General features: G+C 31.1%; 1 protein-coding gene across 1 annotated transcript in view; it reads left to right on the forward strand.

The window, feature by feature from the left end:
- Positions 1–26,477, forward strand: part of LOC129235191 (protein unc-80 homolog) — a 151,876-nt gene that overhangs the window by 93,055 nt on the left and 32,344 nt on the right. The window contains exons 36-48 of the mRNA XM_054868885.1: positions 6,075–6,259; positions 6,372–6,455; positions 8,362–8,430; positions 9,059–9,157; positions 9,405–9,501; positions 12,943–13,097; positions 15,702–15,848; positions 16,401–16,445; positions 18,356–18,540; positions 18,631–18,760; positions 18,933–18,998; positions 22,734–22,952; positions 24,644–24,801. Of these exons, the coding sequence (XP_054724860.1) occupies positions 6,075–6,259; positions 6,372–6,455; positions 8,362–8,430; positions 9,059–9,157; positions 9,405–9,501; positions 12,943–13,097; positions 15,702–15,848; positions 16,401–16,445; positions 18,356–18,540; positions 18,631–18,760; positions 18,933–18,998; positions 22,734–22,952; positions 24,644–24,801 (1,639 nt within the window). The remainder of the gene's footprint in view (positions 1–6,074; positions 6,260–6,371; positions 6,456–8,361; positions 8,431–9,058; positions 9,158–9,404; positions 9,502–12,942; positions 13,098–15,701; positions 15,849–16,400; positions 16,446–18,355; positions 18,541–18,630; positions 18,761–18,932; positions 18,999–22,733; positions 22,953–24,643; positions 24,802–26,477) is intronic.

A 26,477-nucleotide genomic window follows, 5' to 3' on the forward strand; every position in this document is an offset into this window, starting at 1 on the left:
TTCTTAGTACTTATAGCTATTTTGATGATTGGCCTTCCCGTTAGGAGGACTTCGAAGAAGTGCAAGCTCATCTAAATACACCTCATCGCAAGTTCCTGAAACACACAACTACCCATTGGCTTACCCTTGGACCTGCAGCAAACAGACTACTGGAACAGTGGGATGCTCTTTAGTATTATTTTTTTAAACATGTGCCTTTAAAAAAGAATTCAGCTATGCAATGCAGGTCATATAAAGCTGTTGCAAATGCTTTAAAAAGACCTTCTATAAAAGCTGAGCTGCATTTTCTTTTCATCTGCTGATTTGTTTATGCAGTTCACGAAACGCTTTCAATGCCAAGCACCTATGATACATAAATTGTACCAAGAAATAGAGACCATTGTTCAGACTTTTATGGCTCGGGTTATAAAATACTCTGTCATAAAGTAAGTTGATTTTTTAAACGTAGACACGGATGAACTGTTTGCAGTTGGTAACAGACTACCTCTTAAAGATCTCGTTGTTAGTGGAGAGGTGACAGATGAACTGTCAAAACTGAAAGAAAATGAAAAGGTTATGTTTTTAAGAGCTGTTTAAAAGCATTGTGTGACTGCATGCAAGTATGCAATAGAAAAAAATTGCATATCAAACGGGTTACTGAAAAGTTTTAAATTTTTGGATCCGAAAGAGAGAAGTAAATCTAGAAGCTGTAAGGATTTGATAAAGGTTGCCAAAATCATGCCTTTTAATGTACCACTCGATAAGTTGCAAGATGAATGGAAACTTTTGCAGCTGGAAGAAGATGATGAAGCATCCGAAAACAAAACCATTGATATCTACTGGCAGCAGCATTTTCAAAAAAGGACTCATCTTCCAATGATCTAATGTTTCTAAGGTGATAAAATCTTCACTTGCATTATCACATTCTAATGCTGACATTGAAAGACTATTTTCTATTTCAAAGCACCTTTTTGGTGAAAATAAGACAGCAAGGACTGAAAGATTTTTAAACAGCATACTTATAGTTAAAGACGCTGTAAAAAAGAATATCCTCATTTGCTTTCTTTACCAATTGGTCCAGAAATAATTAAATGTGCACATCAAGCACACGTAAATTACACAACATACATGGATGAATGTGAAAGGAAAAAGGATTTGGAATTGAAACAGAAGCAAAAAGAAGAGCAAAAAAGAAAGGATTGTGAAGAAGAAACTAAGAAAATGGAAAAAATTAAAACGTATATTGAAAGTGAAACTGTAGAAATCTTTACAAAAAACATATAGGGCTATTTTGGTAAAAGTCAGTAAAAAGGGATAATCCTTTTCTGTTTTTTGAGTTCTTAACAAATTGCTTTTGGTCACCTTTTAGTTACTTTTTTGTCACCTTTTAGTCACCTTTGTTTTCAAATTTGTCACCTTTCTCATTTTTTTCAAAGGCCATCAACAGTCCTCGCCTCGGTCTGGAGATATGAATTAAAACGGTACGGTACTTACATTAAATACATTACTGCATTATAATACCACTGAATGGTAGCTATCTTAAACTTAATTATAATTTTTTAAATAATGAAGATGATGGTTTATGCAGTGAGGAACACCCCTCTTTCTGTCCTCTTTAAGACACAATGAAAGAGCAACTTCCATTTTCATGATGTTTGTATTTTGCTTAGACACTACTCTGCGAGCTTCAGTATTAAAATTAAGTTCTGAACTGTTACGGATTTCCTTTTCTTGAATTTTAATTGTAGGTATCGAAGATTCTCTTCCTTTTTAATTGTTTAAGCATATCGAGAATCTTGACCTTTTCTTGAATGATCAGAAACCAGGGGCATAGCTAAGGGGGGGGGTTTGGGGACGAAACCCCCCCCCCCCCAAAACGTTAGTCTCAAAAAAAAAAAGAGAGAGAGAAAGAAGAGAGAAGAGAAAGAAAAAAAAGAAGAAAAAAAATCAAAACGACTTTTTTTTTCTGAGTAACAAAGGTCAAAAATTCACTTCGCTCCCCCCCCCCCTCCAATGCCATTGAAAATCTGCTCTATGAGTGACCCTCAAGTATAAACACGCCTCCCTCTGCTGCGACAATTTGATAATTGAGTGAAATTTGACACTTCGCTTTAGAAATGAGATTGATTTGTTAAAACCACGTATATGCAGCCTTTCTTTGTCACAGATTCTGCAAATTGTTAAATATGTTTAATTTTATGAGCCGCGCAGTGGAAATATTGCATACAGTCGAATCTGTATATTTCGAATTTCACAATAAAGAAAAAAATCGAGATAAAGAGGTTTTGAGATACGGGGGCTTTAAAAAACTTTTTATAGAAATTTGAAATATGATGGTGAAAATTTGAAATCGATACTGAAGACAATATGGGCTCTTGATTAAAATTCCTCTTTATTAGTTTTGTTAGGTATTTATTCTATTACTACATTATTAAGTGCTTTATTGGGAGTTTAAGGAATCATTTTGACAGTAAAAGAAACTTCAAGCACATCTTTTTCAAGAAAAAGTCTTTTATTCCTTTTTGGTCCCTGATTTTTTTTTTTTTTTTTGATTTTTATTTATCCTCTTGAGGTTAGCAATTGCTGCAAATCTAACTTGGCCAGTATTCTACGATTTTCCTTTTTTCATCACTTGAAGAAAACTTATACTTTCTTTTCACTCTAATCATTTCGGTTTTCTAAGGAAACATAATTTTAAGAAAGAGAGCAACCAAAGAACAGTACTAATCCAGATAACAGAGCGAAATGGCTTTTAACTTGAATGACCTTTAACCACAAACTTGAAATGTTCAGCTTATCTGTCAAACCTGTGAATTTCACCCCTTTACTCTTCTTCCAAGGTGCGAAACGACTGTCCTTTGGTTAATCTTCCTGCAAAGCTTATTCGTGGAATGCATATCTCCCTTTTTTCCACTGCCTCCTCAGCTCTTGAAAACAATTCCTCTGTTTCTGAGTTGAAGAAAATGTTTTTGTTTGCTGCTTTAAAGATCATTGGGCTTCGAATCCGAAAATGATAGCATAACCGGAATTCGAGACAATAGAGGTTTTTGTTGGTCTGGCCTTGTGTGTGTCATAGTTCATAGTCGAAACGACCTTTGCTAACCAGAGTATCCATTGCAATCACATTGATTTTTCAGCCAATATTTACTGCGTATTCTTTTGGAAAGGTACAGTCTTTTTAAAATAGTACATTCTAAGTGAAAGTTGTTGCATAATGAAGCGAGCAAAACCGATAACAAGCTTTTTTAAACCCAAAGAAAAAAATTAAAATGACGAAAAGGATTGCTCTAAAAGTTAACGTCGTCTGAAGAAAACGAAGTACAGTCTGCAAAGCAGCATTAGTCCCATCGGACCCTTCTGAAGGTAATTTTATTTTAATTCAAAAGAAAAACTGCATAGCATTACATGAATAAAATGTTTAAAAACGAAATGAATCTAGATTATTTCTATTAGCTTGGTTCGCATTAAAAAGTAGAAAATAAAAAAGATTTCTGTTTATAATACTCGAAAATTGCTGTTGCTCTCTCAAATAGATATTTATGTAAATTCTAAAGCAGCTAATAAAATTAAAAATAAAGACTTGAGAGGAGAACAGATGGTATGCATTTGAGCGAATAACTTTCTACCGCCTATATTTCTTCCCTAACTTTTTTTTATTCAAGTTTTATTAATTGCTTTAGAATTAGCATAAATGTAAATACATAAAAAGCAACATATAAATATAACGATACGAAAAGCAATTACATTTTTTGCGGGTCATAATTCAAGAAGTCTTTTTTTATTTTATTTCATACTATTAGTGCAAACCAAGTTAGTAAAAAAAGTCTTTATAGTCTGACCACCGATGAGATTGAAAGTCAAACATCCAGTTTACAGGCGGAAATGAAAGTATCTATTAGCTTTCAGGGATGGCAACTTTTGTAGATGTGTGTTAGCCGCTAAATTAACACACACGGAAATGAACGGAACATGCTCATCAGATATTTGACTTCCCCCTGATTTGGATAGACTGATTTTGACAAGACCGTTGCTAGAAAATTTCACTTTAAACTAAATGGAGGGAAAAGAAATAAAAAAAGTGGAATTTTCTATAACATTAAAAAAATTAAAAAAAAAAATTCTTTGCTTTTGTTTTGTTTGTCACAAGTATCGGAATTGGGGCACACCATTCCAAAGTATGCAAGATTCACTTCCCTCTTATTTTTTTTAATACTAAAAAAAATTACACACACACACACATATATATATATATATATATATATATATATATATATATATATATATATATATATATATATATATATATATATATATAAATGAATGTCTGTATGTCATCCATGAACTCAAAAACTACCCGGCAGATTTGGCTGAAACTTTCACCGTTTGTTATTTTTGGCACTGGGATGCCATTTTTCTTGAGTTTGAACAAATAAATTCTTTCTTTATTGTTTTATGGCTTTTCATGCAACGGGGGAATTTAAAACTTTTTCTATTTGATATTTTTAGCGATTGATTGATCTTGCAAACTGCGTGAGTACAAAATTTGAGTATAGTCACGGCTTCACTTGATACCTGGACCAATTATTATGAAAATTGCTATATATATATATATATGTATTTTTCCACGGAGAATGTGCATAATATGCTCATTGAAGCCACTCGCCACCAGGTGGCACTGCAGAGTAGCAACTTCTGCCCCGTTCAACCGATTGTCATGAAAATCAGTATAATGATGTATTTTTTTGTTGGCGTAGCAACGCGCGTCGGGTACTGCTAGTATATATATATATATATATATGTATATATATATGAAGTAACCCCCCCTTCCCCCCCCTCGTCTAGCTACGCCTCTGTCAGAAACTTTCTCTTTTTCTTTCTACTTTTGCTAAGTTTAGATGAAAAAGCGTGTTTGGGAGTCATTCTATTTTATCAATGCTCATATGTAAAATGAAAAAAAAAAAAAAAAGGTAGGAATCGGAGTGGTTATTTGTATAAACTAAAGCAAAGCACTGTTTAGACTAATACAGTGTGTGAACTTCCACTTTCAGTGGTCCTAATGGGATAAAAGTCCATTCACAAAACCAATATTTAGTGTCAACGAAGCCCATTCTAATGCTCCGCCGCTCCTTTTCAAATAATTTCATGTTGCAGGCGAGTAATTTTTTGTGTCCGCAATAAGAAAATTCATTACTCGTGAAAAACTCGCGTTATAGCCATTTCGCTTAAGTCAGATCGCGTTGTAACAGGATCCGACTGTATATCCATGTCTAAAAAAAAATTAAATGTTTCAAATTTTTTTGTATTAAGTCCAGTTTGTAAATAATTTCTGGCATTTCTGTCTTTATAAGTTTTCAGTGAAAAACATGATAGAAAAAGAATGATGTAGAAACTTTACCAAGGCACCCCAAGGGAAACAAAAGTTTTCAAGTGTTTGTGTGTGTGTGTGTGTGTTTTGTCGTTTTTTAAATTTGAGTCTTGTTGTATAGTTCCTAGCAAACAAAAATAGTTTTTACAAGTAGATTTCTGTATAATTCCTCTTCAAAATATGAAAATGTAAGATTTTTTTTTTTTTTTTAACTGTGCTAAGGTGTGTACAGTAGACCCTCGTTTTACACCGCGGTTACGTTCCTCGGTCAGTATCCTTGTTGGTTTTGGCCTCCTTTGTCACTCTTAAAAGCTCTTCTTTCAGTGAGTTCTGAACTGTGTGAGTTTAATAACTTTACTTCTGGAAAGAGCTCTTGAACCAATCGTATAAAATGTCTCCAGTGGCCCAAGCTCGATTATTAGCACTTCAAAACAAAATTGATTATGCGTAATCTGCAATCTTTAAGAGTTTGGAATTTGAAAGAGGGGAAAATTTTATCTGTTTGCATGGCCGCATTTGCATAAAACTGAAATTCATCCGCGGAAAATAAAATAAAGGATTCAAATCTTAAACCACATATAATCGAAACTGCGTAAAACAAAGGTTTACTGTATTTTGAAATGATATGGTCTGGTCCCCCCCCCCCCCCCCCCCAACACTTCAGTGTTAAAGCTTGTGATTTTTTTTTACAGAATACTTCTCTAATGCGTTGGTTTTTTTTTTCCAATAGTTTATGAAACAGCGTTGAAAGTTACGTGCCTTTGTCTCATTGAGGACACAACATTATTCTTGAGATACATTCTAGAAAAGCTGACACGGGAAAGGCAAGGTGAAATGTTTCAAATTCTGCGAAAACTTCTGCGCTACATTCCTCAGTTGCCACCTCAATCAGCATATTCATTGTATAATTATTTGGTAACTTAACTTCTTATTTTATATTTACTTCTTTCTCTTAATTCAAATAAAGTGATTTGATATTTATTCCTTAATCTTATTTACATTGACTGAATTGATATTTATGTTATAGATTGGTTATGTTATGTTTTATGTGCGTTCACCAGTTGAAGGTGGTCAAGATCATATTGGAAATGCCTTATCAGTGTTATGGCAGGTGATTACTTTAAGTTTTCTGAAGCACCTATGTTATTTTTTGCGCAAAATTTTCAAACATGTAAATTACAAAACATTTAAAGTATGGAAAACCATACTAATTTGTTTTTGAGCTAATTTTAAGTCATGTATTACATTTTATTAGTTTAAACTCATAAGAAAATTGCAGTTAAATAGTCTATTTGAGTTAATGTAATAGCTTTTGTAATAAGATCTCTAATTTTTATAAAAGTCGATTATGTGTATTTCACAGTCAAAATATACTGGAAAAATCCTCACTGATGCAATCCTTGTCAACCCTTTTATAATTTTGTTACAAACTTTGAGCTAAATTAATTTTTCCAAAAGTATTTCTATCCTTGAATTGCATTGTTTAATCTCATCTGTTTTCCCTGTCTTGCAACTAGATCAAATCAACAGAATATGTAAATTGCTGGTTGCATTTAAATTCCTGGCACTTTTTTCATTCTCTTACTTTCCGTTTTCAACTCCAGTCAAACTTGGTTGTTTTTGTTTTGTTTTGTTTTGGATGGCTGGGTTGAGTCTGCCTGATTTTGCCTGTAGTTTCAGCTGGTTGCTCTTAACATATACTTCCTAGCTCTGAACTTTTAAATTAGCGTTTCAGGCTTTAACTTAGAAGATTTATTTCATCTATCATCTAAAGGGCTGCCTGTTAGAGACGAGCTACTCATTTTGTAAGGAGTTGTTTTTGTATTTTCATTATGCATTTCATTGTAAATATCATAGCCATAATAAATAAGTTATTTTTAAACTTTGACTCTTCCTGATTTATCTCGTAATATGTTTCAGGAGATAAATGAGATGATTATTCATGACTTACCTACCATACGTTAAGGTTGTGCTTTTACAGAATATTAGTAGGCTGAGTGCTAATGAAAGCTCCCAGCTTAACAATTCTGTAGCAGTTCTGCCATCTTGCTGAGTGACTTGATTTTTGGTAGTATGTCAAAATTGCAAAAATTGTATTGAAAAAGGACAGTCACACTTTCTAAAGCAATCTCAAGTAAATACATTTACTTGAGATTGCATTTAATATTTTGCACATTTTTAAATACATTTTTGTCTTTTTAATGGCTAAATTTATGAAATTCAAACCAGTGAATGAATTGAATCAATTTTTGCCGGATTAAATGTTTAATTATAAAAGAATGCACTTTTGAGAAGTTATAACAGATGCAAAATAATTGGCTTTAAAATCTGTCAAATTTTTCTATGGAAAATTCAAAATTTATTTCGATTTTTTTGTTTGTTGTTTTCTCCTGCTAATCACACTATCCACTAAGTTGATTTAATTGATCACTAGGTAATAAATTTTAACTAGGTGAGAAAAAAGTAAATGCTGAGAATGTTTTCGTTGAATTGTATGCTTAGAAGCATAGCTGTAGAGCTAAATATTAGCAGAATTATTTATTGTCTTAAATAACTTGTAATAACTCCTCACCCAGGTATTGTTTTTGAAAACTCATGAAGTCAAGCTTTAAATTTTGTTTCAAAGTTTATAATGTGTAATATCTACATAAAATTGGTTGACAAAGGTTTTTGATTTTCTCTTCATTCCCAGAACAAATTTTCACTGCAAGCAAAACTTTTTTTCTATAAAGAAGTAAGTTATTTATTTTTAAAAAGATCTCATTAACTGATATGGTGATCACAAATTACAAATATTTTCAACATGAAAATGAATTGAGGAGATTTAACTGAATGATTCTGATTCAGTGAAAAATAGTTACATTTAAGTATAGAGTTATATTATAAGGTTTTAAGTACTTCACAAATGTATTTAAACTTGAAAAACCCTTATATCAAACTAGACAAATTGCTACAATACTTTGCTTTATATATTCCTTTAATGCAGAACAGCAATTAAACTATTCGTATCAATGTAGGTTGTTCCAAGTGTCCATGGATTGTTTTTGAAAGACCTGAAGCAAGTTTTAAGAAAAGAGCAATGTGATGTAAGTTAAGTTTGTAAAAAGAGATATTTTGATCAGTGATGATTTTGACGCCAAAAACCCTTAATTAGAGCCAGTTTTATGTATGTGGAATAAAACTTTATTAATGTGCAGATTCAAACCACAATCTTAAATGCCGGGTGGTCTCTTTTTTTCTCTGAGTCTCTTTTTTAATCTTGAGTTTTTAAAAGTCATAATTTTTTCAAATCTGATCCTTTTTTTCCCCTAATGTTCTTTAAAATAAAAATACTAATATTCCCCTGTAATCTTAATTGCCTAGTTTTTCACATTATTGTTTGCTTGTTTTATTTTACTTATTATTATTATCATTTTTTTTTATGGGAGCCCAATTTACACTTATCCTCATAAATAAAATGATGTCACTTATATTTCAAGTGTGTTTTTGAAGGCTTAAGGATTTTTTAAAACATTAATATTTTTTAACTACATATTTCAAGCAAGTTTTTTTTAAGTAGGGGGGGGACAATGAATAGCCATGTGGTATTTTTCCTTGAAATCTGATGAGATGTTTGTACTGATGTCGAGTTTTAATTCCTCTTTTTATAACCATTCAAATTTGTTTATTGTTTAGTTATGCTTGATAAAATCAGTGTCATATCCTTTCTTTTAGGCTACACTGTTAATTACCGCAAATGTGCCAAGTGCAAAAAAAATTATCATTCATGGACCTGATGCTGGTGGCATTCCCTCACAATATCCAATTCACGAAGTATGATTTATGCGTTAATATTAATAATAGTGTATTTGTGTGTTTCTAACTTCACTTGCAATAAGTCAAACTTCCAATTACTCGAAGTATTTTCGCTGCCATTTTGAATTTGCCTTGTGAAGAAATGAATGTGTTCTAGAAAAATAAGTATTTAATATATAATTAGTTATAATAATAAGGTATTTTTTATATCTGTTTTGGCAATAACTTATTTCATGTTTAATATGCTTTGGTTTTTCACCTGTAGGATACCCAGTTTGCTCTTATATTACAAGACAGTTTGGATTTTTTTGGAATCGATGAAGTACAACATAATTCATATTTTTTAGTTGATACAAAAACAAGTAAGTGTTTTTAATGCTATACATTATTGTATTTTAGTGTGTAATTTTTAATTGCAGTGTTTTGCTATATTATTAGACCCATACCAGTTGTTTAATAAAATATTAATAACTACATCTTCTATTGAATTCCAGTTTAATACTGTAAGTGATTGTACTGACAAAATTGTGACAAACTTTAAGGATTATCTATACTGACTTGTGAAGTTGACAACCACTGGCAGCTGACAAGGAAGTAGCTCACAAACGGCACTTTTTTTTCAGCGACTTGGCCTTTTTTGACTCCAGAAACTGTTTAAAAGTTGCACCGATATCATTTCTAAAGAATAAAAGTTTTATTTTAGCAAAAAGATGTTACACAAAATTATTTTTGTAAGCAATAGATTTTTTATTTTTTTACTATAATGAAACGTTTTAAGTTGATTTAAATATGTTTCATTTTATGCATCATAATTTCATAATTTGTAATAAAATGATTGAATGCTACTTATAAATCCATATTATCATTTTTAGAAACATTTATCAGGGGTCGTTCCAGGCCAAAATTCGGTCCCCTTTGCGAACCCATTTTCAAAATTTCACATCGTAAAAGCGACCCCATTCACAAAATTCCCCATTGTAAAAGCAGCCGTGTTTACAAAGTTCCGCATCATAAAAGCGGCCCCATTCACTATATGTAGCAGATACCCGGTAATTAAAATTTGTTTGAATGAATCACTTTTTAAGAACTTTGATTAATTCTAAGAATTTCAAGCTTCTTATTTTATATATTAGATCATTTGCTCTTATTTTACTCGTTAGAGCCTTCTTAATAAAGCCTGATGACTAAAAATGCATTGATATTGCCTTTTGCCATTAAAAGAAAATTACAAATTAATAAACATTTGAATTTCACAAAAGTATAGAATGTTCACAAAAATATTTTACTTTTCACAAAATACGACCCAAGAAATGAAACCTGGATCAACCCCTAATAATGTATGGACCTAATAATATGGAGCATCACTATTGTTTAAAATGAACTCAGTTTTGTGTAACATCTTTTGGCTGCTACCTGTGCAACTTTTAACCACTTCCTGGAGTTGAGGGAAACTCAAGTCAGAGAGAGAAAAAAAAAGTCATTTATGAGCCATTTTCTTTCTTATCAGCTACAAGTCACTATCAGCATCTCCATTCAGTATAGACAGTTTTCAAAAATCACTCACAAAACCATTTTAGAACTTAATGAGAAGATGTAGTTGTGTTAACGTTTTATGAGTAAGTTTTAAAGTTATATTGGGTGGGTCAAACAATATGGCATGCCATTACGGTACAGAATTTTGATAATTAATGTCGTTGATGTCTTAATCAGTGCTGATAAGTGATTAATTGATTACCTGCAAGTAACTAGTATTTGGTCATATAATTTCATAACAAATAAGAATTTTTAATTAATAAAACTATTATGGTCTCCAAAAATAAAAAACTGAATTCAAAACTCAATAACTAACTCACAGTGAAGTGATTCTAGAAATAATATCCTAGCTGCCAAGTTGTAAGATTTAGCCTTACACTGTAAGAATTTTGGAGGTATTGTAAGTTTGTACGATCTTATGGCATAATTGTAAGATAATTAGGTTTTAGATAACTGGGTATTGCTTTTTTTAATGAGTTTCCTGTTATGTTGCTTCAGAAGAATAGAGAAACTGCAGATGAAGAGCCTAAGATAAGCTCTGAAGTGAATTTCGCTCTGTACAAATAGATGATTTGCCCGATGTTGTGCTAAAAAGGGAGAGGATGGATAAAAATAGGCTGCTTTGAAGAAATTAGTTGATGTCAATGGTTCATTGTAGTATGAAAGGCTCTCCTTTTCAATGCTTTCCATTCTAGCCATATCTCACAGTAATGCAGAGTGCAGAAGAATATTCAGTAATGTCAGAAAGGCGAGGACGGAGTTGTGCAGTTCTCTGTCTGATAATAACCTGGATAATATTTTCATTATTAAGAATTTACAAAAAAAAAAAAAAAACTATTACTTTGAATAAGTTATTGAAATAAAATTTTTGAATGTTGCTAAGTCAGCAACCTAAAAAATCTTAAGTTCCAGTTAAAGTAGTTTCAGCAAAAGCAGCTGACTGCATGGGTGCCCATATGCAAAATTGTAAGAGGGGGGGGGGGGGGGCTCAGATATTTTAACCATGGTTTAGCAGGATATTTTCCCCATGGAAGCAGATTTCAGGACAGATTAGAGTCATTAAAATTTGACATTTTTAATTACTTACTCATTAATGGCTGGAGAAAAAATGTTTTTACATTTTTGCAAAGAAAAATGTACTAAAAGCAAGGTAATTCTAATTTCTAGGGGGGGGGGGGGCCTCGAGCCCCCCCCCTGCCCCCCTATATGGGCGCCCTTGGCTGACTGCATTCACTTACGAAAGAAAAAGTAAGATAATATAGCAAGTTATTAGTTTCCTCCAAAAGAATATTTTAGAGATTAATATTAAATGATGCATCTTACAGAAAAATATTAGACAATATGTTGAAAGTGCGCACTTGTATTCTTAAATTTTTAAATCAACAGGCCTGACTTTTTGAAACTAACTGCTTGTTGTAATCCTTTTTTTTTGTCCTGATTAATTACAAGTAAAGATTTGAAAATATAATGCTTTTAGTTTTAATAGTTTGTTGTGTGGTGGTTAAAAAAGTGTACAAATACACCCGCGGCATGCATTGTAAGATTTTTAAAGTTGATATGTTGGCAATATTAAATATTGAAACTGCTCAAGACTTTCTTAAACTATGCAGCAATTGCTAATGGTTCAAATAGTGCGCTAACTTTGAATTGTCATTCAAATAACGCTATAATTGAATAATTCCACTCTCAAGCTGTACAAAATCATTAGCTAAGAATGCCAAATTTTGCCAGTGTTTTAAAAATATTTCCCTTTAAAATTCAAATTCTATCATGTGCTCATTGAATTTATGTACATATATATACAGTAAACTCCCAATTATCAGCGGTCAGATTATCCACGGCTTGGATTATCTGCGGGTCTTTTAACGATTTTTCTTCAACGGTGGTGATTTATGATTATGTTATTGTTTGTTGTTAGCTTTTTCATATATTTTTTACAATCAATGTTATTGATTTTAGCTATAACTTTTCTGTATGTGTGAGTTTTATTCCTACTTTTTAGCTATTTTGTACATCTGTATCGTTTTTTACCTATAATTTGAATTATCCACTTTTACCATGCCACCCAAAACCGCGGATAATCGGGAGCTTATATGAATACATATTATGAGATATTTAATATGTGATATCTATCTTGATCTTGGTTATAGATTATTTTAGAAAGTATTTTTATACAAATAGATTTGTCTTGTGCCCCTTTTTTTTTTTTTTTTTTTTTTTTTTTTTTTTGTATCAAAACTCTTTTGTATAATTTTAAGAATCATTTTCAGATGTGATGCATTGCCCTGAGAGTTATGTTCGAGACTTTTACTTTTTCAAGCGTTCTCAATATCCTCAGTTGTCTCTAATTCATATGAATCCAGACGTAGCATTTGAAACGATGCAAAGGCAGTCTTTTAAATTACGTTTTTTGGAATTAGGCAAAGTAAGTACTAAACCTTTTTAAAGCTATTTGCCTAATAAAATATTTGTAATAAAGGTAAAATTAAGCAAAAATCTGAGTAGTTTTGCTGAGTTAAGCATTTAGACTAAGTATCAAACTAGATAACATAATTATATAAGATGACACTTTTCAGTCTTTAACTAACTTTATTTTATAATTTTAAAATATCAAGCAATTATATAATGTACTATATATGTTATGGTAAATGTGATAAATCCAGTGATTTTGTACAATCCCCGGTGATTGTTCACAATCCCCACTAAAATTGGTAAATGTGATAAATTATTGAATATTTAGCCATATTTATCACATTTACCAGTTAATTTATACAATCCGCGACTCATAATGGGGAATATAATGAAAGTCGATACTTACCCAAAATTTGTTCAGTTCGCTCAGCTGCTTGGCCTTTTTTTTATGACGTATAGTATTTCTATGCGACGAGAGCTTTATGTTGGATGCACTTGTCTATGTCTGCGCATTCATTTACCATGCTAGTAGGATTTTTATTTCAATTGAATACATTAATCCCTCACTAATCCGAATCCTATTAAACTGGATTTTGATTTATCTGGGTAGTTATTTAAATGTACACTATATAAATAAAATGCAATTTAGTGTAGTAATGAATTTTTGCAGGCCATATTTTGTTTTTTTGTTATGCATTTTTTAAATTGTCTCTTTAGTTTTATGTTTTATTCTTTTGAGTTCAAAACCCAATATTTACTGCGTACAGTAGTTTGTTTATGTACCTTGGGTCAATTTTTCGATTATTTTGTTTCATTCATACTTTCATTAATTGGTACAACCTGGATCCCCTATTTGTACAGATTAATGATGGTTCTGCTGTATTTCTGATGTCGCGCTGGCAAGGCCTTTTTTTTAGAAATGTTTGCTTTCTCGCTTTTATAGAGATTCTAATAATAACCGATATGCTTCAGTGTTTTAATTTCAAGTTTTAGTAACTGTTATGAACTCAAAAAAAAGTGCACAGGTCATTGTTGATGAAAGAAAACTATGACGAGTCGTTAATAAAGGTGAATTATAGTAAAAACAAAATTAGTGGAAAAAATTCCAAAGGGTATGGTAGACTAAAAAGATATGACGTAATGACCGTTTTGTCAGTGTTGAAAAACTAATCTATCCCGTAAATAAGACAGTTACAATGTTTGATTTTACGTGTACTTTGAAGAAATGTTTACCGTAATTCATGAAGCACATTTATCAGTAGGCCATGGTGGTAGAAACAGAATATTAAACAATCCCTTTAGAAAAAGTACATAAGTAATATTAGCAAAGCAGCATATAATTTACAATGCATATTAAATGCACATAAAAATGAGTAAAAGATTGTTACTTTTACTCATTTATTTAGTTTGAAATATTATAGTATGTTTTACCAACCATCACGACATTTTTCTAATTCATTCTACACATTTTCAGAGAAGTTGAAAAATTCTTTCCCTTCTTTAGAACTAAGACTTTATTTGGAAAAATTATCCGAATTTATTGCATTCCCCATCACGAGTCAACGATTGAAGAAGAAAAAAACCCCATTAATTTTGAACACGTTTACTTGGTTTCATGGTGATTATGTCATCAAGGGCGGCAATTTTTAGTACACCCTTACCCCCTGCCTGAACACTCCAAAAAAGAAAATGTTTATGCAAACATAAAATTCCTACAAATGTCAGAACTAAATTTAAATTTATATGGTCATCGAAAATTTACATTAACAGACAGTAAAATTATAAATGCATTTTATAAAATTGCCACCACAATACTGTAATCAATTTTATTTAAAATTTGATAAATTAAGCAATTTAATATTCATTTGGGGAAAATTTTATCAGAATTGCAATATTTATATATTTTTTTATAAACTCTGACTACTTTGAATTTTACCCCCTTCCTTCCCCCTCTCCTGAAAGGTGTAATCTGGAGTGGACTGCTCCCCCCCCCTCCCTAGTGATGCTTCCAAATACATTATGATATATCATCTAATTTGTTTGTTCTAAGATATTTAATTAAAGTAAAGCAAAGCAAAACCAATTTTGTTACTTTTTTTGATTGAAACATTTTTGTAAGCTTTGATAGATATCAAACCTTGTTTTCAGTAGTTTTGAAAATATTATGTTTTTGGAAGTATACTCTCTTTACTCTACAGAATTATTCAAATTTATTACATTCCCTATCACAAGTTGGGGATTGTGTAAATAAACCGGTAAATGAGATAAATGTTGAATAATTGATCACATTTACCAAGTTTATTGGTGATTGTGTATAAGCACCGGTAATTATATACAATCACCAATTTATCACATTTACCATAACATATACAGCTTTGCCAGAACAACCACCCACAGTAACAAACTAAAGTTTAATGCAAAGCTTTTATTAGTCTTTTATATAAATTGTTACAACAATTATTGGTAGAGATCTAATTATATGGCCCAACACTATATATGTATTTCTGACTACTCCCTTGTCCCACCTTCCTGACTGATTGTTTTATGTTTCTCATAAATAAATTGTAAGGCATTGAAAAAAATTCATTTTCTTATTGAATGCATTAAATTTATGTAGGTACTAATGAGTTTGGCCATTTTGAAATCAAATACTCAAATAGCACAAAGAGTTTTCTTCTTACATGAAGAATTGATGAAACTGCCTTCTTTCCCTCGAAAAGCTTTGGAATCCGATTTCAATCTCTACTCTGGACCCCTTGGAAAAGTATGTAAATTTTATTTTGAATCCCTTAACTGTTTGCTTTAATTTTATTTCAAACATGGATTTTCCTAAATTTTATTAAAATTTATTATTGAATTCATTCTTAAAAATAGTTTTGTTAAATGAATATTATTCATTCTTGAATGATTAATTATCAAATTTTTAAGATCAATTTGTAATGAAATTAAGATTAAAGTTATTGAAAGTTTTGATTGTTATTGATACAAAATTTATGCTTTGAAATAAAGATTTTTTTTCTCTGAATTTTAAAATGAGTCCGGGATTCAATGTTTTCTTCTAAATCTGGTCGTAAAAAAGTTTTTGTGGTTTTACTGTACTTTTTTTTTAATGTTGTGATAAAATATCTTTAAAAGAAGACTTAAGAAGATAAATGTCTATTTGTCTTCAGTTTGATCAAAAATTATCATGAATGGTGTACTACCATAAAATTTACAAATCTCTGTTACTCTGTTTTGAAAATAATCTGAGAATTATTATAAGCTTGCCAAACTTTTGTGTTTCAAACTATACATTCCTTTTCCTTTTATCTCCTAGGAAATGTTGGGTATGGATGCACTTCACAAAATGGTTTGGATAAAAGTATGTATGTTTGTATGGTTATCAAATTAAAGAGAGAAATTTAAAAACTTTTGATTTAGGAAAAATTACAGAATTAAAAATTATGCTTTGTACAGAGCACTTTATGTAAGAATATCAAGTAAATGCTAACTTTTTGATAAGATAAAGAAAAATGTTTGTCTCAAGAAAAAAAAAAAACCTCTCTGGTACAACCTAGTTGTAAACATGATTTAACCAATGGATTTAAAATCAAAATCAATAGAATTCATAACTACCTAAATAAAAGTAATAAGCAATAATGTCATAACTTCGAAAACAATCTCGAATGCATTCTGAACTTTTAATAACAAAATTTTAAATGAAATGCTAATCAAGTTTTATAAAGAAGTTAAAAGGAGGGAGGAGTAAATTGAGATTGAATGACTTGAAAGTTTATAACAGATGCGAATAAAATTCTTGCACTTATCAATCAAGAAAATAAATAACATTATAAAGTATTGGGAAAATATATATGTTTTCTATTTAATGGTTGTATAGCATTTGCATCGTGCATAGTTAACGTAAAATACGTTCCTGATTTATGTTAATATTTATTACCATTTCGATGATTAAATAAACATTTTAATCTTTGGTTACATCTAGTATTGTAGTTGAAGAGGAATCTGGGGGAATGCCGTTCGGCAAAATATTTTTTTTTTTTTTGTAAAAGTAATGTAAATAAAATGTAAGTGATTATAAATACAAAAGTTTGCTTTTTGAGGACAAACTGGCAAAGGTAATCTATACTGACCTTTTTTGGTCTAACCAAACAATTTGTCGACCATGACATCCGCCTTGTAAAAAAAGTGTTCCCCCCAAATATTTTTTTGAATATCATTCCATATCGGATATTGTTTAAATTATTTATCTGTGTCGTTCATTGTAAAAATGGTGTATCTTCGTATTTTTTAAAATGTATATTTGTTTGTTAAATGGTGCCATATTTAGTTACATCTTTAAAAACAAGAGAAGCACCTGACTTTTCCAAAAATAAATATCTACTGAATATTAGTTGCTGAACATTTGCATATTTTAAAAGTAAAAATTTACTAAGGGCTTCATTTAATAAGACAGAGTTACCAGGAGATACACAACTTTTACAGTGCACGACATACTTACAACCTTGAAATAAATTATACTTTACAAGGGTAGCAAATTAATGCAGGACGGGACACCAATGCTGTTACTAATACACAGTAAACCCTCATTAAACCGGACTTTGCTTATAATCCAGGCAGCCATTTAGAAGTACCTACTGTATAAATAAAAGGTGAGTTAGACTAAAAATATATTTTTTGTCGGTCCCTAGTACATTCTATATTTAACTTTATCTTAGGCAGTTTTATATTTCAGTCTCAAAATTCAATTTTTTAGTGCATACAGTAGTTCATATACCGTGGCTCAATTTACAGGTTACTTTGTTTAATCCGTACTTTCATTAATTCTGATGATCTGGAACCCCTATTTGTTCTGATTAGTTAGATTCTACTGTATAGGTTAACGTGAAAGATGAAAATAGGAGAATGCTGACTTTCACATTTTGCCTTTTTTCAGTGATTCACTGGAAGTATTCGGTCTTTTGGAAATGTCTTTGCTATGTGAATGCTGATATTTACTGGCTTTTGTCGACATTTATCAAATTTCTGGTTTTCACCATTCTGTTTGAATGCAGAATCAGTCTTATATTTTAATTATTATTTATTATATATAATATATATATATATATATATATATATATATATATATATATATATATATATATATATATATATATATATTGAAAACCTATTTAAATAAAATTGTTTTCTAAGTGTTTTAACTTCATATTTCAATGATTTGTGAAACAAAATGTACCTTTCATTTTTAACAGTAAAAACATTTTTAATTTTTAGCTAGTTGCTCGAATGTTTGAAGCCATGGCTGGGCTTTTCGTTCATTCGTCTGACATTCATTTATTTTTAAATGTGGTGAATGGAGCCTTAGTATTACACCCTGAAGATGCTATGATTTTGCGTTTATGCATGGCTACCTTTTTAAATGCTGCTTTACAGTTCAAAAATATTTTTGCTTTAAATGGGTATGTATTTTGCTCTCTTATAATATCATCTCATAATAGAATATTCTCTTTTTTTTCTTTCCTTAATTCCATTTTTTCTTCACAATTTAGCTATTTACTGATAATGCCTACTATGCTTCGCATTTACTCCAATCATCAGACAAATAGTTTGTTATGCCGAACAATAGAATTTGTGTGCAAGCAATTTTACATCATGCATCGAAAACCATTTATTTTACAGGTAAAGGCATGACATCTAAGACATCGAAATTTTTTTGGCAATGTCATCAAATTATGTATTATTAATTGCAATAAAACATCTGAAATTTAATCTTAACTTTCTACTTCTACAATATAATACTTATTAATTTTACACATATTGTGTTGAATAATTTATTCATCATTTGATTTAGATGTTTGGAAGTGCTGCTCCAATTCTAGATATGGATACTCAGAGTAATTATGGAGATGCCAGCAAAGTTTGTACACTTTATTCTTACATTTTCAATGCATTCATAGTGTTAAATATTTAATCATATAATAATTTTCTGAATTCTATAATTTCTTAACTACTGCCATTTTTCTAAAAATTTTATTAGTGTAGTGTTAAAAAACTAGCAAAATTAATTTTTGTTGTAATAACCTCAGTGACTGGCCTAGTAAGAGATACTTAGATGGAAAAAAAGAAATTTTTATATTTTTCATCAAAAATCGTTCTTTTAAAAGTTAAGCTATTTTCTTCGATAAATGAGCAGGATATTTCTAAGATGCTTGCAATGACATCAATGCCTGTGAAAGTTTGGCAACAATTGAATTGCTCAGAAGGGGAAAACAAAAGGCAAAACAATGAATTAGAAAACAAAACAGAAAATTAATGAATTAGAAAAAATTGTAATAAACTCAGAAAATAATGAATTTTATTGCATAAGTTTGTAAAATTTTTGATTTATTTCCCCCAAAAAGTATATAATGATTTTATTATACAAGGGGACTCTACCCCTGCTCATTTTGCCTGCCCCTGTTCAGCACCCTGCAGCTAAATGCTACTTGTTTTGGGTGACAATTTATGTTTTTAGTGTTTTTACTCTGGATATTCTGAGGACATTTTGGATATCTGACCCCAGGGGCGGCAAATAGGGGGGGTCAAGAGGGGGCGGTCGCACCCCCCAAATTTTTTGAGCAGAATGATAGAAAATAGGTGACTTCAATTCATGTAAGTGGGAAATCAATGTTCATTAAAGGAAATCTCGCTGGTTTTCAGCAACTATTTGATGAGAGTCGACACATTCTCAGACTAGAAAAAGTGTTTTTCGTTACTTTTATGATGACTTAGAAATTCATGAAGAATTTTCGGCTTTTTCAGAACATAGAAAACTGATAAAGAACACGTGTCAGCTGCTCAATACATTATAATGCATAGAAACTTTTTAAAAATGCATGTGATTATTGAATAAAAAAGACATATCAACCAAATACCTTTTATGGGGCTCTATAATTATGCAATCTTGGAGTGACACAAGACAATCTTCAAGCGTTAAAACGATAAAAACATTTCTCTATAACTTCAAAGCAGTGATTTGACGACTGGAAGCATTACTGCAAAACGATTTTTTCAATTGTGAAAAAACTCATGCCCTTTAGCATGTATGACTTCGTTTGAATTTTTATTCAATTTGTTTGCATCTGGAAAAGGTTTTTGAAAAATGCTAACTCTATCAAAATCTATATCTTCAATCCGCTACTAGACTATTCAAACCACAGTTCAATCTACAATTTATCTGTGCACCATACTACCCACAGTTCAATCTACAATTGAAACTGAAAATAGATTTTTTTATAGATGTATTTTAATCAATTGTGAAATTTTTCAAAAAATTCTTCTTCTAAACCAATTTTAAAGAGGCGCAAAAAAAAAAAAAGTTACAAAAATCCACATGATGATGTGAAGTCAAACATTGATTTTTGAATATTTTGTATGGAGTAATAGATTCAGTTTCGAATGAAATTAACACAAGATTTGATGATAATTACTTTTCTGTATGGTTGGCTGGGATCATGGTTATTTGAATTGGATTTTGAAAATGAAAAATAAAATTTTTCAACTGTGAGTAAAAGTTTAAGCATGAGGCAAGAAAAATTACAAGCAATATACTGACAGAATGGTTTTCACATCCAGAGATTGCAGTTTCGTCTTTGTTATGGACTCATAAGTCTGGAATAGTGAATAACAGAGCTGGAAGCAGATGATATCGCATTGAAGCTGAGAGCGCCGACATGACTAGATTATTCAATGATGAAAAGTTTAAGCCCCTCACAGTTTTTGAAGTAGCCTGGGTTGATTTTGAAGAGCAAGTTATAAAAAGTGTTTTCATACATAATAATACTTTTCATACATAACTTTATATTTCATAATAATTTTCATGCATAACTTTGTGTTACTTCAATTTTTTTTAACTATTATAATCAGCTCTGTTAGTAGAGAAAGATTTTTTTATGTCTCATGAGGTTAGAGAAATATTTTCGAAGCACAAAGGGGGATAAAAAAATACCTTTTCCATTTAGCTGAACTGGCAAAACAGCACGACATTGGACACGAATAGATTAGTAACACGATACCCTGCTCTTCCGAATTCCAAAAATCATGCATTATAACTTTTCCAAAATATATAAAAACTTTAGTAGCGAGATGTTTTGTATGATAACTTTTTAGTCAATGAATCAAAGTATTAATTTTTTCTAAACACTAATTTTATTCATATTAAACCGATTTTATGACCATTTCTTGTTAGCTAATGTGTGTTTAGTTTCGCTTTGGGGTTATACATATTTTAGAAACTCGACCCCCCAAATGAAATGGTGAAATGCCGCCCCTGTCTGACCCCTTAAGGTTTAGAGGGGTGAGATGAAGCAAAATGGCTTTTCCTGAATGTCCTGTATCTAATGGTATCAGAATTGATCTGGTAAATCTTCATGACATAGGGTTATAGACACACAGCCAGAGGCACTCAGGATTTAATAGTATAGACACCTGTCTTCAAAAAAGAAGAACATAATTTTTTCCTCTAAAACTTACAACAAGTAGAAAGCACCACAAAATGGACTGGGGCACAGTGTCTTTAAACCACTCAATGCTTGAAATTATTGGGATGGATTTCAACTTCGTTTTTCATGTCAGTTTTGTCCTAAAGTTAGATATTGCAATTATCTGGGAGTTTTGTGCAATAGGGAAGTTTTCGATTTTTCAATTTTATTTTTATATGATAGAGTAACATATATGAACTTCATAGGTGAAAAAAATTTTTGCGATACGATAAGTAGTTTTTTTTAAATTAATTTTTAAAGTTCAAGCGTTTGTGACGTCAAATGGCATAGGAAGTGACGTCATGCGCTCTTCTGCCGCGGGAGAAGCCGAAGGACATGCAGTTGGCTTCGAAAACAAAATGTAAGGCTTACCTTCTCGCATTTAGCTCCTCGCGTTTCTAGAACATTAAACCTCTCATTTTCTTGGAAATATTCGAATACCATCATTGATGTTACTTGAAGAAGATTATTAGATTATGCTTTAACAAATCCAGTCTCCATAGTGTGTTCAAAAGGATTATTGAATTTCTAAAAAATAAAAATATCATCGCGCTCGAAATGTCCGTCGCGAAAACAAGGGATCATCCGCGGAAGGCTGCCTATTAGTGCCCTGTTAATAAGCTCGTGACGTTTCAGAAAAGCGCACTTTTGCGCGTGGATTTTTAAAAATTCATTAAAAATCAATTGCGGTGTTTTAAAATTCGGCGATGGTGAATTTTTTAGTTTTGAGTGTCAATTAACAATATTCAATAGTCAAAATATGAACATTTAATAAGTTGCAACTTCCTTATTATTTTTAATGTTTTCCATTTCTGCATATTATGTGAGTTCCAATTGACCTGTTTTTCTTTCTTTTCAATTACTTGCATAGCATTCTTATGGTTATGTACTATCTTATGTCTTATGATTTTGTATTATCTTATATCTCATTATATATTATATGATATATCTTATCTTTTCTTATAAGATTTTAACCTTTGTAACACTCTTGTCAGTGGTGTAATTTATGTTTTTGTTTTTCAATTGAGTTCCATCTGTTACTAATTATTTTAGTATTTTAGTTCATACATTGATAATGTATGAACTAAAATATTATGTCTTACTGTATGAACTAACTTTTCATAATGTTATAGGTACAACCAAAGGCTTTCTTCCAACTTTTGCAGTCCCTGGAACAGTACGTGGTCGACCCATTAGATATTCTTGAACTTGTAGATGTAGAAAAGCCATTGCGTGCTTTAGACTTTTGTTATCAGATGGACCCAGATACTCTCTCAATTCTGGATGCCATTTCACTGTGCATTACCGTGGTAGCATATGCAGCTGATTCCCAACGTGGTCATCAAATGCTTGTAAGATTTTTGCTGTCATACTAGTTTAAAGTTCAAAGTTAATACCTATCTTGTAGCTTTTGAAATTGAATACAGTACAACCTCGATATCTCGAATCTCTCGGGACGGGAAAAATTTTCTAGATATCGAGTTTTTGAGTTATCAAGGTTTTTTAAAAATTACACTAGTAACTCTCATATTTACACACACGTACGCTATATGCATTTATATATGTACTATGGAACCACTTCGAACTGCGATCAATAAAGTAGTCTTCAATATTTCACTAGATTTGAAATTTTCTAATTGTCGAAAGTGCACAGGATGAGATTTTGAAATGAACAACAATTTTAACTTGTTTTTTTTCACCTAAAAATTTAAAAGTTCTAATTTTATCTTTAACTAGTAACCTTACATTCAAAAAGTTCTCCTCAGCCATTTTGTAGGAGTTAAAAAAGCTGAATGATGAAAATGAGGAATGCATTTTCTGTTTTCGCTTGAAAATTGACGGACGAAAAATCGAACCCCTTTTCTCAGAGTGGACAACATATTCGAGAGACCCCAATTCCCTATTCACAAGATTTCTAAGAAAAGGGATGAAAAATGTTAAGAAATTGTCAATGAAACTGGTTTTACTACAATAATTGCCAAAGCAAAACGACAATTGAAACTTGCTTCTGTGCAAAAATTTCGACATATCAAGGGTTTGGAAAAATAAATTTCGAGATAACTATGGAAAATACGTAGCGGTTTTTATAGGAAATCCTGGGGGAAAATTTTTTTTTGGAGACATCAAGGGTTTCGAGATAAGGAGGTTCAAGATATCAAGGTTTGACTGTATTTGTTATTTTAGGGCAATGATTGATAAAATTAAAAAAAAAAAATCCTAAAATTAGTTTTTAATTTCACTTAAAATTTACTGTGAATTTTAAAAAAAAATCTTTTTTGTATTTGAATTGTAAACTGAATCGTTAAAAAATGTTTATAAAATGGGCGTTCAAAATTATTTATGAAAGATCATTCATTAACTATATAGATAGATTTAACTTGAATCAAATTAATACTAAAATGGTACAAACTTAAGTACAACATTCTAAAGTTTATTGTGTTTTTTTTCTCCTCATATCAAAAGACCTTGATTTGTGCTGACCATTTCCCTTCGAGCAGCCCAATATTAACTAGCCTTTGTAAAACAGTTATCAGGAAGTGTAAAATCAAAATTAGTGTTGGTCAAAGTGGCACAAGAAGTTAAGTGGGTAAAATGCTTAAATGTTTCAGTGTAGTGCAGAAAACGACTGGTATTGTCTTTCACACTAATAGAATGGAGAGTCTTCTGGGGATACTCATAACTGAGTGCATTGTTATGGGGAACTGTGACACACCAGGGATACATGATCAATATCAGGTACCACACTGTGCCAGATTCACTTAAAAGGAAGAACTCCGAGCTGGACTAACGGCCAATGTGGTGCCTTTCCCTAAGCAATTACATCAACTCTAAGTAATCTACTGCCTCCTATCCTATGCCTTGCAGTGACAGTGCATTGTAATCATTAGGCGTCATGTTAAGAGATAGGGAATGATGGGAAAAAAGCACAATTTTTATTTAAAGTGCAACTTTTTATAAAATTATTGAATATTTAATACCTTTAAAAAAAAATTTCTTCAGAAACTCCCAATTTTTTAATTTATATTTAACACTTTAATTTTAGACAATTCTTGAAGCTGTGCTACCTTTTTATCTACGGCATCTACAGAATCTCACTACGAAAAAGGAAACTCCTGGGGGTTCCCGATCTGAGCTCAGCATGATCCATAACATTTCTATATGCATGAAAACTCTCATTAGTAACTGTGAAGCTCTTGCCAGGTATTAAAATATTTCAACAATAAAATATTTCTTTTTCAATTTTAAAATGTTCTATTCCTTTTTAAATTACATTGCAGTAGTTACAGTGATAAAGCATCAAAACAGCTTTATTCCCATACTGCTACTTTACAATTAAAATTTTTTAAATTAATTATTGAATCTTGAAATAGTTATTTCAGTTATTGTAATGAAAGAAGAGATTAGATTTTGAACATTCAAAAGTTTATTTTTGAAAAATATATAATGATTAATTATTATTTATGGATCATTCTTCAAAAAGTATAACTTTTCTGTCACACGTCTTTTACAATAAAAACTTTAAGGAACAATTCATTTAACAATGATTTTTAATTTCATCAAAAATGAATGTATTGAAACCTACCAACAATTTTTTAATACTAATTTTTATTTTAGTATATTTTGGTTCATAACATGTGAATTCTCACCTCCGTGGCATGTCACACACCTGATGTGGCTGTTTATGTTGCTTAATAACTTGTTTAATTAAAAGTGTATACTTATTTATTTATTATTCCTTTCACTAGTGTCTCAAATACTAATTGTTTAAGTATATTTAATTTTCTTACATTGTGTTTTAGTAGGACAAGGAGTCATGTCACACAATAAGTTCTCACCTCCGTTACGTAAACACAAAATGCCATTCCTCATTAACACGTGGCAGTAATGACATCAAATTTTATTTTCCATGATACAAGGGAGCCCCTTTGTTTGTTTTTAGCCATAGTTGAAGTTGTGAGATTTTTGTCGAAAAACAAGAAGATTTTGCTTTAAAAACTTAGTGTGGTTATTCTGGCTTCTCACCTCCGTGAACTTGAATTTCAGGAATGTAAATTAATGTAAAAAAGAAGTGAACGTGTTTCCATATGCTTAACATGTGCAGATTGTAGCAACGAAAAGAAAAAAATAAATTCCCTGAAAAATGTATCTATTAGGCCCAAGGGGGCCCATATAGGGGGGCAAGGGAGGGCTCGAACCCCCCTTGGAAATTAGAACTTCCTTGCTTTTAGTACTTTTTTCTTTGCAAAAATATAAAAATATTTCTCCTCCAACCATTAATGAATAAATAATTATTAATGTCAAATTTTAATGACTCTAATCTGTCCTGAAATCTGCCTCCATGGGGAAAATATCCTACTAAACCATGGTTAAAACTTCTGAGCCCCCCTCCTTACAATTTTGCATATGGGCGCCCTTGATTAGGCCTATATTAATGGAAAATTCTTCACCTCTGTGACAGACCTCATCAATGTCATTATTTCTGAGGTGAAAATAAATGATGGAGGGAAAATACATCAATAATAGGCATTCTACCAAAATTATAAATTGCCAGTATATCCTCAAATTTACTAAACATTATATTTTAACATTTGAAACTACTAATCAACACAGGGTTGTCAAGTTTCTGCCGAGGTGGTTAAAACCGCTGGTAGAAACCGGTTAAAACCGGCATGGCAAAAACCACTTTCTGCCACATTTGCGGCAGAAACTGGCAAAAACTCACAAAACTGAAAATTAATTCTTGATATACAACAGAAAATACATGGAAAAAAATAATAAATTGTTAACCAAAGCACTGTAATTTTATTACAAAATTATCGCAATTCAAAATCAAATGTTACATTGTTGGGACTCTGCAATTGCCTCTTTGGAAAAGT

This window comes from Uloborus diversus, chromosome 2, assembly GCF_026930045.1.
Source record: "Uloborus diversus isolate 005 chromosome 2, Udiv.v.3.1, whole genome shotgun sequence".
NCBI lineage: Eukaryota > Metazoa > Arthropoda > Arachnida > Araneae > Uloboridae > Uloborus > Uloborus diversus.